The sequence below is a fragment of the Dendrobates tinctorius genome, unplaced genomic scaffold (assembly GCF_039654945.1).
Source record: "Dendrobates tinctorius isolate UK_male_01 unplaced genomic scaffold, ASM3965494v1 ptg000103l, whole genome shotgun sequence".
NCBI classification, from domain to species: domain Eukaryota; kingdom Metazoa; phylum Chordata; class Amphibia; order Anura; family Dendrobatidae; genus Dendrobates; species Dendrobates tinctorius.
In genome coordinates, this window is record NW_027361771.1 from 2204678 (window position 1) to 2219123 (window position 14446).

The 14446-nt window shown below is 41.7% G+C and overlaps 1 protein-coding gene across 4 annotated transcripts in view; it reads right to left on the reverse strand.

The window, feature by feature from the left end:
- ITGB4 (integrin subunit beta 4) overlaps positions 1-694 on the reverse strand; it is a 91150-nt gene extending 90456 nt beyond the window's left edge. For 2 of the 4 annotated variants that reach the window (XM_073587936.1, XM_073587933.1), the window contains exon 1: positions 253-693. In XM_073587936.1, coding sequence (XP_073444037.1) covers positions 253-268 — 16 coding nt within the window. In that variant the 5' untranslated portion in view covers positions 269-693. Of the gene's footprint in view, positions 1-252 lie in introns of all 4 variants that reach the window. The other 2 variants (XM_073587937.1, XM_073587935.1) reach the window with 2 other exon arrangements.
- Between the last annotated feature and the right edge of the window lie 13752 nt (positions 695-14446).

The following is a 14446-nucleotide window of genomic DNA, read 5'->3' on the forward strand; positions in this document are numbered from 1 at the left end:
ATCATTCAGCCTTGGGCAGACTGACTGTATTCTTTGAACTTGACACCTTTGTTGTTAGATTTCCTGCATTTTTTGCGCATTGTTCTAGACTTTGTATGCCTGCGGCACTGCCTATCTATAGATTTGAGGCTAGCACTTTGTTCTCAACCACCTAGAAGTAGTTAATTTTTAACACGTAATAAAGTTAGATTACATCCTACGGCTGAAAAAAAATGAAAAGTTTCAATAAATATTTTTTTTCATTTGACTTACCAGAAACAAGTTTCATCCGGTAGAGAATTAAATCCCAAAAGGTTGAATTTGATGTGCCAGGGACTGTGATCCTGCGCAGAAGAGAACTAAAGGTATGCCAACTCTCCGCTTTGCCCTTTTGTAATCCTTCACGGTTGATGGTATCCTACTCAAAACAAGGTCCAGAGAGAAAATTTGGAGTTCAGTCTCCTGCAGGAGGGACAGGTCCTTCCCTCCCCTTTTGTGGAGAGTGCAAGAGAGAGGGAGAGAAAAAGGAGTTTTATGGACGCCTGTGCGTGACTCAGACCTTGCTCTGCTGTCCCTGACATTCCATAGACTTGTGAGCACACCTGGAGGGCAGGTACAATGCAGGAACAATCATTCCTCCCCCTAACCATGAACTCCCCCTCATCTGATCCCTCTCACTTTCTCTGCACACCCATGTAGGATAATGCTGGAAGTGACAGAGATTTCAGCCCTCAGCCTTTCAGTTCACAGTTACTGAAAAAAAATGATTGTTAGTGGGGAGGTGGAGGCATGAAGGGGGGGCATGGAGAGAACAAAAGCAAAACAGTGAATGAAACCATCCTCCCCCTGCCCAGAATGCAGTATTTGGATCAAGAGAACAGCTATGCCGAGTTGATCTTGACACTGAATGCTGGGCGATACATGATAGCTTTTGCAGACCTGTAAAAGTGACACTTTTAGGTCCCTACAACCACTCTGAGCTAATACAAAGTGCAATTTTGTTGGAATTTGACCACAATGACCAATGTGTCATAAAACATATGCGCTACATTTTATATTTTGCATAACTTTGTACTGATGATCATGAGTTTCACACTTATTTAATGCCAGGGCAGTAATAAATGTACATTTAAAAGCTGTCCGGTGACTTTAGAGAAAGACGTAACTGCTACGATGTTGACCCCGGTCAATCAATCCAGCCAGGGATCACAATGGATGCTGTTGCGTTTCAGAGTAAAACATACCTGGCTGTAATCTAACAGTCAGGCTCTGATTCATGCTACACGTGGTTCGGGCAGCATGAATTTAATAAGTAGGTTCCCCTGGTTTACTCATTTGCATTTTGATAAGTATAGTTTTGGTGTTGTACAGGGTGGGCCATGTATATGGATACACCTAAATAAAATGGGAATGCTTGGTGATATCAACTTCCTGTTTGTGGCTCATTAGTACATGGAAGGAGGAAAACTTTTCAAGATGGGTGGTGACCATGGCGGCTATTTTGAAGTCGGCAACTTCATTTTTCCCAATGGGAAGAGGGTCATGTGACACATCAAACTTATGAGACTTATGAGACTTGTGAGAATTTCACAAGAAAAACAATGGCGTGCTTGGTTTTAATGTAACTTTATTTTTTCATAGGTTATTTACAAGTTTCTCTTTATTTACAGCCATTGACATGTCACAGAGGTTAACACGTGAGGAGCGGATAGAAATTGTGTTGATGGTTGGTGAATGCAGTACCCGGGTCATTGCAGCAGATTTCAATGCAAGACACCCTACGCAAGAAAACTGTCTCCATTCCCATTTTATTTAGGTGCATCTATATAAATGGCCCACCCAAAAATGCTTGCCTCATCACTGAACATAATGTTCTGTGTAAACTGAGGGTCCTGTTCCAATTTTTGTTTTGCCCATTCTGCAAATTCTGCAAATTCAGCGTGCCGATCTGGCATCAGTCAAACATCCCTTCGGCAGATATTAGCTACTCACAAATGGCACCCTTACAAAACCCAGCTGCTGCAGCATCTCAACGAGGATGACACGGCAAAACGAATATTAATCACCTTGCCCCACCTTAGCTGCTTGCTTCTGTTCCAGTCCTTGTGTTTTGTATGCAGTGGTACCACCACGTCTACAGCTCACCACTGCAGCCAATTACTGAGCTCAGTGGCCCCGCTGATGTGGGCCTTTTAACCTTTAATGTAGGAAACATCTATCCAAAATGTATTTCAAAGTTAGAATTAGCAAATAAAGTAAACATTTTTTTTATAGATTTATTATGAAATGACAATTCTAGATATTTGAGCATATTCAGTAACGTGTAAAAAAAAAAAAATAATAATAATAATATTTGAAATACAAATGAACAACCAGAGATCAGGTAGTGTGCATCATGTTTTACTAAGGAGTTGCATGATTGTTTCACCATACTAATGTCCGCTCTAAGCTGGAGCGTAATGGTGCATACTTTTATACTGTTATTTCAAAAGTCACAAGGATCCAATTCAAAGTACTTGTTCTCACCCACAAAGCTCTCCACAGTGCAGCACCCCCCTACATCTCCTCCCTCATTTCTGTCCATCGGCCTAATCGACCGCTGCGCTCTGCAAACGACTTTCGACTAACCTCTGCACTAATCCGTACCTCCCACTCCCGACTCAAAGACTTCTCCCGTGCTGCCCCAATCCTCTGGAATGCTCTACCCCAAGACATCAGGACTATCCACAATTTGCATAGTTTCAGGCGCTCCCTCAAAACACATTTGTTCAGAGCGGCCTATAACGTTCACTAATCAAAGTCATTCTATGTGTAAGTGTGCATGTGTAGCCCATTCACTATCTCCATCCATCCCTCACTCCCTCAAGATGGCTGGACCATCATTGTAAATACATCCTTGTAAATACACACCTGGACTTTGTATCTCCCCCACCTCATTGTAGATTGGAAGCTCTCACGAGCAGGGTCGTCTCATTTTGCTTTAATTATTGTATTGTTAACGTTGTTACTTATGACTTGTGTTTTGAAACAGTTAGGCTGTGTTCACACACAGCGTTTTTTTAGAGGTTTTCACTATAAAACCGCTAAAAATAAGCTACCCAGTCATTTCTATGCATTTTGCACTTTTTGTGCACATTGATGCATTTTTTACCGTGAAAAAAACTCATCGCGGTAAAATAAAAAGCAGCATGCTAATTAATTTTGCGGATTTTTCCGCGGTTTTGGCTTTTTCCATGTGTTTTGAAACAGCTGCGGAAAAAAACGCAAAAAAAGCGCAAAAACCACCACGGAAAAATAGGTGCAGTTTCTGGGAAGGGAGTCAGGTTTTTGAACAGAAATTTTCTGCAACATGTGCACTTAGCGTTAACCCCTTCACTACCAAGGGTGGTTTGCACGTTAACTCCCGGGCCAATTTTTACAATTCTGACCACTGTCCCTTTATGAGGTAGTAACTCTGAAACGCTTCCATGGATCTCGGTGATTCTGACATTGTTTTCTCGTGTACTTCATGTTAGTGGTAAAATTTCATTCAAATAACTTGCGTTTATTTGTGAAAAAAATGGAAATTTGGCGAAAATTTTTAAAATTTTGCAATTTCCAACTTTGAATTTTTATGCCCTTAAATCAGAGATACAGCACACAAAAAACTTGATAAGTAACATTTCCCACATGTTTACTTTACATCAGCACAATTTTGTAACCAAAATTTTTTTTGTTAGAAAGTTATAAGGGTTAAAAATTGACCAGCGATTTCTCATTTTTGCAACACCATTTTATTTTTAGGACCACATCACATTTGAAGCCACTTTGCGGGGTCTATATGATAGAAAATACCCAAAAGTGACACCATTCTAAAAACTGCACCCCTTAAGGTGCTCAAAACCACATTCAAGAAGTTTATTAACCCTTTAGATGCGTCACAGGAATTTTTTGAATATTTAAAAAAAATGAACATTTAACTTTTTTCACACAAAAAATTCTTCAGGTTCAATTTTTTTTATTTTACCAAGGGTAACAGGAGAAATTGGACTGCAAAAGTTATTGTGCAATTTGTCCTGAGTACGCTGATACCTGATATGTGGGGGGGGGGGACCACTGTTTCGGCGCATGGCAGAGCTCAGAAGGGAAGGAGCGCTGTTTGACTTTTTCAATGCAAAATTGGCTGGAATTCAGATCGGACGCCATGTCGCGTTTGGAGAGCCCCTGATGTACCTAAACAGTGGAAACCCCCCACAAGTGACCCCATTTTGGAAACTAGACCCCCCCAAGGAACTTATCTAGATATGTGATAAGAACTTTGAACCCACAAGGGCTTCACAGAAGTTTATATCGTACAGCGGTACAATTAAAAAATCATTTTTTCCACAAAAATGATCTTTTCACCCCCAATTTTTATTTTCCCAAGGGTAACAGGACCCTAAAAGTTATTGTGCAATTTGTCCTGAGTACGCTGATACCCCACATGTGGGGGTAAACCACTATTTGGGCGCATGGCAGAGCTCGGAAGGGAAGCAGCGCCATTTGACGTTTTTGGCTGGAATTGAGATCGGACACCATGTCGCGATTGGAAAACCCCTGATGCACCAAAACAGTGGAAACCCCCCACAAATGACACCATTTTGGAAACTAGACCCCCCAAGGAACTTATCAAGATGTGTGGTGAGAACTTTGAACCCCCAAGGGCTTCACAGAAGTTTATAATGCCTGGGCGTGAAAATAAAAAAATCGTATTTTTTCCACAAACATGATCTTTTAGTCACCAATTTTTTTATTTTCCCAAATGTACCAGGAGAAATTGGACCCCAAAAGTTGTTGTCCAATTTGTCCTGAGTACGCTGATACCTCATATGTGGGAGAAAAGTACTGTATGGGCACACGTCGGGGCTCAGAAGGGAAGTAGTGACGTTTTGGAATGCAGACTTTGATGGAATGGTCTGCGGGTGTCATGTTGCTTTTGGAGAGCCCCTGATGTACCTAAACAGTGGAAACCCCCCACAAGTGACCCCATTTTGGAAACTAGATCCCCTAAGGAACTTATCTAGATGTGTGGTGAGCACTTTGAACCCCCAAGTGATTCACAGAAGTTTATAACGCCCGGGCGTGAAAATAAAAAAATCATTTTTTTTCCACAAAAATGATATTTTTGCCCCCAATTTTTTATTTTCCTAAGGGTAACAGGAGAAATTGGACCCCAAAAGTTGTTTTGCAATTTGTCCTGAGTAGGCTGATACCCTATATGTGGGGGTAAAACACTGTCTGTGCGCATGGCAGAGCTTGGAAGGGAAGGAGCACCATTTGACTTTTTCAATGCAGAATTGGCCGGAATTGAGATCCGACGCCATGTTGCATTTGGAGAGCACCTGATGTGCCCAAACAGTGGAAACCCCCAATTCTAACTCCAACCCTAACACCAACACACCCCTAACCCTAATCTCAGCCCTAACCCTAGCGCTAACCCTAACCCTAATGGGAAAATGGAAATAAATACATTTTCTTTTAATTTTATTATTTTTCCCTAACTAAGGGGGTGATAACGGGGGGTTTGATTTACTATTTATGGCGGGTTTTTATGTTTGGCAGCTGTCACACGCTAAAAGATGCTTTTTATTGTAAAAATAGTTTTTGCATCACCACATATTGAGAGCTATAATTTTTCCGTATTTTGACCCACCGAGTCATGTGAGGTCTTATTTTTTGCGGGACGAGTTGACGTTTTTATTGGTACCATTTTCGGGCACGTGACATTTTTTGATCGCTTTTTATTCCGATTTTTGGGACGCAGAATGAACAAAAACCTGCGTTTCATGAATTTCTTTAGGGGGGTGCGTTTACACCATTCCGCATGCGGTAAAATTGATAAAGCGGTTTTATTCTTCGGGTCGGTACGGTTACAGCGATACCTCATTTATGTCTTTTTTTATGTTTTGGCGCTTTTATGCAATGAAAACAATTTTATATAAAAAATAATTATTTTTGCATCGCTTTATTCTGCGAGCTATAACTTTTTTATTTTTTCGCTGATGACGCTTTATGGCAGCTCGTTTTTTGCGGGACAAGATGACGTTTTCAGCGGTACCATGGATATTTATATGCATCTTTTTGATCGCGCGTTATTGCACTTTTTGTTCGGCGGTATGATAAATCATTATTTTTTGCTTCGTTTTTTATTTTTAATGGGTTCGCTAAAGGGTTTAACTAATGGGACAGTTTTATAGGGCAGGTCGTTACGGATGTGGCGATACCAAATACGTGTACTTTTATTGTTTGTTTGTTTTTTAGTTCCAAAAAATGAATTTATTTGGGAATATAGATTATTTTTTTTCTAATTTATTTAGTGATTTTTTAAAAATTATGTTTACACTTTTTTTTTTTTTTAAACTTTATTAGGTTGTCCCAGGGGGGACATAACTGTCCTATAACAGATCGCTGATCTGTCACATCACAGATCACTGTGACAGATCAGCAATCTGTCACAGGCATAGACGCAGACTTCCTCATGCCTGCACTTTGATAACAAAACTAAAATAATGTGGTTGCATAACAGTGAATACCCTCTTATAATTCAGGTGGTGGTTGTGTTCACAATTAGTCAATCATGTTTACACTCATTTTAAACATTAACCTCATATAAGATTTAGCTGTTCTAGTAGGATTCCTTGACATTTTCTTAGATGCATTTTACTGCAGAAGCCATGGTCCGTAAACTGCTTACAACACAGCAAAGGGATCTCATTGTTGAAAGTTTTTAGTCAGGAGAAGGGTACAAAATATCCAAGGCATTAGATATACCATGAAACACTGAAGATGGTCATCAAGAAATGGCTCAAATTTGGCACAATGGTGACATTACCTAGTCCTGTACATACCTCAAAAATTGTCTTTTCAAGACAAGAAAACTGGTCAACATGCCTACAGCAATATTAAAGATGCTGCATGAATTTCTGGCAAGTATCGGTTGCATGTGACAAAAATCTCCAATATTCTTCATATGTCTGGTCTGTGGGGTAGAATAGCAAGATGGTAGCCTTTTCTTACAAAGGAACACATTCAAGTCTGGCTATATTTTGCCAAAACCTACATCAAATCTGCCAAAAGCATGTTGGAAAATATATTATGGACTGAAGGGATCAAGGTTCAACATTTTGGTACTGCAAAGTACGACAGTCTTCCATATTTTTCATAGGTCTGACCTGTGGTGTTGTCACGATCCCGCCGTTGACACTGGTATGTCAGGGACGGAGGGACTTGACGTACTGCCAACACACGGCTATCACAGGCACAGGGGGGGCTATCTTAGTTATCCCACCGCTGGTACATGTGATAAAAAACAGCAAGCTAGTCTTGCCCTAACAATTTACCGCAGGGGGGTTATTTTTGTTGTCCCACCACTGCCCACAATACTTCACGAAACTTTTCAGTTCCACTTTGGAACTCGCAGCACTCCGGCACCCCCCTTACCCTCAGGTCAGTCAGGGAACTACACCTGGGATAATTGGTCGCCGGCCGGCTGCTTCAATGAGGTCTGGCCACCCGGCACGCTACAGTGAGGCAATTTTAAAATGCTCTGGCCGCAGCCACCCAATTAGCTTATAAAATCCCTTTCTGTCACAGTCAACAGTACCTGGGACCCAGACCACACTTCATTGCCACCAGCTCCAGATTTCTCTTATTAATTTATAAACTTAATAGAGGGGTTCGAAGCCAACCCAATTCAGTAGCGTAATTATCTTAAAGGCACGTAAATTTGTTTCTAGAGCATGAAGACAGACTAAAAACATTACAATTTATTCCCGAGACGGGCAGTGTTTACAGAGATAAAAGATTTTACAAAGTTGAGACATTAGATATGTACAATGCAAATATAAAATAAACGGGTTTAAAAACAGAAATTAACACGTATATGTGCTTAGATGGTCTTAGGCTAACCATGTGGGGAGAAGGCGGAGCCAAACATCTCCACTCATCTGAGATCCTTTTGGCATGGAATCTCCAGCTTGAATGACTGAATTTTAGGGAAGGAATACCTTATAGCATAGGGTTTGTGACCTCACTAAAGGGGCTGGCTGGTAATGGTCCGCCTCCTGCTCAAAGTGCAGATGTGAGTCCGGAAAGCTTATTACCACCATATCTGGGCTTGAGAAACTAGCAGAGTATCGGCAGAACCATCATTCATCTTATATTGAAATTAGCTTTGCAATGACACCAAACACCAGCTGTTTATTCCACTCTGGATAGGAGAACACCATTTCTCTGGTTCTGTTGGGGCTAGAACTTAGCTAGAACCACCATAGTGAAGCCATATCAGAGCATGTCGCAGATATGTCTGTTTCATTTCTGTGTCGCGAACGGGGTCCGAGCTACGCCCATTTTACTATCTCCCATATATATCGACGGGGGCACATGTTTCTTCAGACAAAGGAAAGTCTTTCCACTGCTAATTAACCTTCCTTAGCTGGGGAGGGGGAAGGTTGGCACAGGAAGTGTCTGGTGGCCTGTTACAGATGCAGGCACAGAGCTGCAATGTGTGTGAGCTGTGGGGGCAGAAGGGGGGGGTCGCAGCTACTGACAGGCAAAAATCTCATCTGCAGTGTAATACTCAGGGAACCTTATGTCATAGCGTACAGTATCATTACAGGTGTAAAGAGAAAAACACTCAAGGCTATGTTTTGGCAAAACCTACATCAAGTCTGCCAAAAGCATGTTGGAAAATGAATTATGGTCTGCTGAAACCAAGGTTGAACTTTTTGGCCATAATTCCAAAGGGTATGTTTGGAGCAAAGCCAACTCTGCGCATCACCAAAAGAATACCATACCCACAGTAAAGCTTTATGATTGGTACTGTTTTTTAGCAGCTGGAACTGGAGGTTTAGTCAAAATGGAGGAAATTATGAACCGATGGAGGAAATTATGAATCGTTCCAAATATCAGTCAATTTTTCATCAAAACCCTCAGGCCTCTGCTAAAAAAACTGAAGCTAAAGAGGGATTTCACCTTTCAGCAAGACAACAGCCCTAAGCATACCTGCAAATCAACAAAACAATGGCTTCTCCAGAAGAAGATCAAAGTTTTGGAATGGAGTAGCCAGAGTTCAGATCTGAATAAAATTGAAAACATTTTGGTTGACCTGAAGAGGGCGCTGTACAAAGGAGATGTCCTTGCAATTTGAAAGATTTTGAGTACTACTGCAAGGAAGAGAAGGGACAAAGACTGCCAATTCTAGATGTACCATGCTGATAGACCAAGAAGAAGACTACTGTCATAAATCGAAAGGGTATTTCAACAAAGCATTAGTTTAAGAGTGTGCATATTTATGCAATCCCATTATTTTAACTGTTTTTCTTTTTTTCACCCAAAAAGATTTCAGTGTAATTGTACAGATTACGGGAGACATTAAAGGTGGAAAAACCTCTGATATCATTCTTCTTGGTTTGATTTTGTTTCCATGATAAAACCTGGCATTTTAACAAATGTATGCATACATTTTATATACACTGTATCTATCTATACGCACAAACACCCAGAGACAAAAATATTTTTAAGCCCAATGAAAATCAATAATAAAACTCAGATCTATTGTATATTGCTCCAATACAGTTATATGTGTGGATTGTCATAATGAATATTATATGGCAATATCAATGTTTGAACTTTCTAAGTAGTATTAGTTATTGAACTAATTTCTATTTCAGCCTTACCTTCTCCAAAATTCTCTTGAAATTAAGTTGTCAGGCTATGTTCACACAGAGTATTTTGAAACTGAACTGTTCCAAAATCCTCTTTATACATGCTTGGGAAACCCTTCCTATTAATATCTATAGGAAATCCACTTTGGGGTTTATATTATCTTTTTTTTCCTGAAAGTTTTGAAACCGCGTGGTGTCACTTTCGGAAAAGCATCTTGATGAACTCCGTTCCAAGCTAAGCCATGAATAAAGAAAAAAAAGAAACAAAAAAATTGTTAGGAAAAAAAACTTCTTTTATAACTCTTGAAAACTGTTCCATGAAGCGCTTCAGGAAAATAAAAACTCCTCCAAAGAATGGAGTAGTTTTGCCTTGAAAAACTAGTTTTTGAACTCCTGTATTGGTATGACAGATAAATGTTGTACACTTTAGCTTTAAATCCAGCACTAGCATCTATGTGATGCCACATTTCCATTCTACAATATAAAAAATCCCCAATAAATATACATTTCCAGACCTACAATAATATTTAGCAGGTGAACAATAACTTTAACTTTACTATAAAATGTTAACTATTCGGCTGCACTCTTAGAACAGGCCTTCTGTGAGGGAGGGGGTGCAGTATTTAACCCCACGTGACATACTTATTTGAATAATAATTGAGCGCCTTGAAGTTATTGTGTGGAGCAGGCAGAGTGACCTTTGAGCAGGGATTGGACAAGTGTGTGGGAACAGGAGGCACTGCAGCTTTTCTTCCTTTCCTGATAATCACCAATACAATGTTAATTCCTATATTTATTGTTTTAAGCAGGAAAGAGGAGATGTTTGTATTTCTCAGTGGTGGGACTAATATGAGTCACCGAATCGTTCACTTATTCACAGTCCTTGAGTCACCAATTTGTTACTTAGAGTCACAGCCGAGCATTCCTCCCCGCCACACTGAATGGAGGAGGCAGTGCCATACTCTCCGGATTAGAGCTGCCACATACTGGGCCTCATGGTTCAAAACTGTCCCAGTGAAGCAACAGCAACCGGAATTCTCTAGTTGGACTTCTGACAGTCCAATCAACACTCTGTGTCAGACTGTATAGCAACATACCCTGTTGACAAGAAGAATTGAAAAGATCAGAGTCAACCTGATTATTAATATAATTAGGTCAGAAACAGTAAGGCAAAAAGAAGGACCTGTCAAGTCCAGGCCAACATGCTTTGGAGGCCTGTATCTGAAAGTGGTTCTGCTGGAAAGCTGCTCGGCTCCTATATGGAGAGATCAAGATCATCAACCCCTGAAATCCCCCTTTACCAATCTCATGTAATCCAGATTAGCACAAAAAAACAGATGTTACATGCAACCAGGCTAATATAAGTGCTTATCTTGTAACCTGCATATTGAAGAATAGTTATGCACCTGCGGCGTGCAGGGTCCAGTCAGGTGTAATTCATGGTCCGTATATATTTCATGGTCCAAAGATGGAGGTCGTCGATCATTACCACAAAAAGGTCAGGAGCTGACTGTGTAATTAGTCATGAACTTTTGACAGTAAAGATTCAAGAGTGAACGGACTAGACATGTCATTTCCAACTTTCATTTGACCAATGTACCTGAAGTTATTTGGAACGTTCTGCACAAAAGATTGATATCACTGTACACAGATGAAAGAAAGCCTGCATAATTATGGACACATATAAAGACTATTATTACTGAAGAGGCCAGAAAGACAAGAGGCAGAAGAGACCACCGCAGCCATGGTTGACAGAATAGACCCTAAAGTTCATCAAAGAAAAAAGAATGGTAAAAGCAAAATGTAACTAGATGTGTATTTCCTGAAGGAAGTACAGATAGTGCTTTGAAATGCTGCCCGGGCTGCCCCATTAAGAGAGACTTGACTGCTGCCCCTGCAAGACTTTCAAATCAGGATCCGTTTCAACTGTGGGTGAATCTCAGGGGTTACTTTGGCCTGTGGGGCCCCCCGGGTCTGATTTGGTGGGTGGGGCCCCTCAGGATCTGATTTGGTGGCCTGGGCTCCTCAGGGCTTGAATTGGTGGGCAGGGCCCCTCAGAGTCAGATTTGGTTGGCGGGGCCCCTCAGGGTCCGATTTTGTGGGTGGGGCCCCTCAGGGTCTGATTTTGTGGCCGGGCCCCTCAGGGTCCGATTTTGTGAGTAGGGCCCCTCAGGGTCCGATTTTGTGGCCGGGGCCCCTCAGGGTCTGATTTTGTGGTTGGGGCCCCTCAGGGTCCGATTTTGTGGGGGTGGGGCCCCTCAGGGTCCGATTTGGGGGGGTGGGGCCCCTCAGGGTCCGATTTTGTGGGGGTGGGGCCCCTCAGGGTACGATTTGGTGGGCGGGGCCACTCTGGGTCCGATCTGGTGGGAGGGGCCCCTCAGGGTCCGATCTGGTGGGCGGGGCCCCTCAGGGTCCGATTTGGTGGGCGGGGCCCCTCAGGGTCCGATTTTGTGGGTATGGCCCCTCAGGGTCCGATTTGGTGGGTGGGGCCCCTCTGGGTCCGATTTGGTGGGCGGGGCCCCTCTAGGTTTGATCTGGTGGGCGGGGCCCCTCTGGGTCCGATTTGGTGGGCGGGGCCACTCTGGGTCTGATTTGATGGGCGGGGCCACTCTGGGTCTGATTTGGTGGGCGGGGTGGCTCAGCCTCCGATTTGGAGCCTGGGGTCACTCAGCTTTCAATTTGGTGCGTCGGCCCTTTAATACTCATTTTGGTGCGCCGGCCCTTTAAGAACCACTTAGGCGCATCGGCCGTTTAAGAGCTAGTTTGGCTCACTGGGCTTCTAAATCCACTTTGGCGCACATTCTCTCTCAGGGGCATGCGTCATGTGATGAAGCTAGATTTGCATTTGTGCTGTGGGTTTCGCTTTAAGAGCTGATATTATCTGCCAGAAACTCTGTCCTGGAGAGGTCATGTGACGTTCGTAGGCGTTGGCATAGTAACTGGGTCTGCCTGCGCATATCAATGAGCTTAACTGCCATTTCAATCGCCTCAGGGCATGATTTGTCTGTGGCAATATTTCCCCATTGAAAAGCATTGAGACAATGCATTCCAAACACGGGAAAAAAAATTTTCTAATGCAAATTGCGCAAAAACTACAAATCCGATCGACACGAAAAATACTTAGCACACCACTCGTGGACGCTGGCTTCGAAACGACACCTCAACGGAGTCTGTGCGTGTAGCGGTTCGGGCCGCATTAATTGCGGAAATCAACTGAATAATAAGAATAAGTTAGCAGCGTTCGGATTACAATATAGTGTTTTTTTCAAACCACTATAACAAGCAAGATGCAGACAACATCAGTAAAAGACTAAAGATAGTTATTCAAGCAAAGGACTTTATTACCAAAAGATATATACAGAGATAAAAAGCGAACATGTGAAAGGCAAGACCAGGAAGGCATACCAAAAGATCAAAGCGATACAACTTAAGTTTCAACCAAGAGTGGGAATGTTGAAAGAACCAATGGGAACAAACTAACTGAGCCAGAGCAGATCAAGGAACGATGGAAAGAACATATGAGTACCTCTATAAGAACGATTCAGTGATATGGGAAAAAAAGTAGACTGGAAATGATAGCAAACTAAACATCAAAGTCATTGCTGTGATAAAGTTTCTGTCAAAAAAAACAAAGAACCTCGATGTGACAATTTTCAAATAGAGCTAATAAAGTCTTCTGAAGCAGCAGTTGATGTCATCATATGCCTGTGTCAACAGATATGGAAAAGTGGTAAATGGCCCAAGGAATGGACAAAATTGTTGTTTATTCCTATTCCGAAGAAGGGAGATGTTACCAATTGTGGAAAAGGCCAAAGAATACAACAAGATCTATTTTTGCTTCATAGACTGCAGCAATGCTTTCAACTGTATTGATCACTAGTAACTTTGTAATATCATGAAGGATACGGGTGTACCAAACCATCTGATCAGTCTCATCGACCAAGAAGCAACAGGCCAAACAGAACACAGCATGGTTTAAAGTAGAGCGAGACGTCAGACAAGGCTGCATCCTGTCACCATGTCTGTTCAATTCATATGCAGAAGCTATTTTCAGGAATGCTTGACTTGATTAAAAATCATCAACAGTCTTAAATATGCAGACAATACAACATTGATAGTAATAAGCGTAGATGGAATGAAGGACTTACTACAGAGTGTCAAGATGGAAAGCTTAAACATGGGACTCCTACTCAAACAAAGAAGACAAAGATATTGACAACTGTCAGGTATGGCTGAGACACATTTGAGATGTAGTGTGACGAACTGGAAATTGTAAATGACTTCAACCTACTTAGATCAATGATCACGCAAGATGCAGCAATGACAACGGAAGTCAATATAAGAATAGCTATGAGCAAATCAACAAGGAAGTCACTGGAAAGATCTTCAAATCGAGGAATATTTCACTGGTGGTGAAGATACAACTCGTAGATAGTCTTTTCCTTTCTGCAGTAACATATAGATGCAAAACCTGGATGATAAAGAAACAAGACAGAAGTAGAATCAACTCCTTTGAAATTTGGTGCTGGAGAAGGATGCTATCAATACCATGGCAAGAAGAACAAACAAATCATTTTTGGAAGAAATCAAGCCAGACATGTCATTCGAAGCAAGGATCACCAAACTAAGACTTGTCTATTTTGAACATATCATACGAAGAAAGCATGGTCAGAAGAATAGAAGAAACAAGGTGAAGAGGACGACCAGCAACGCAATGGCTTGATACAATCAAGGTAATGGCAGAGAAGACCCTTGTGGACCTATCTAGATTTACACTAGATCGA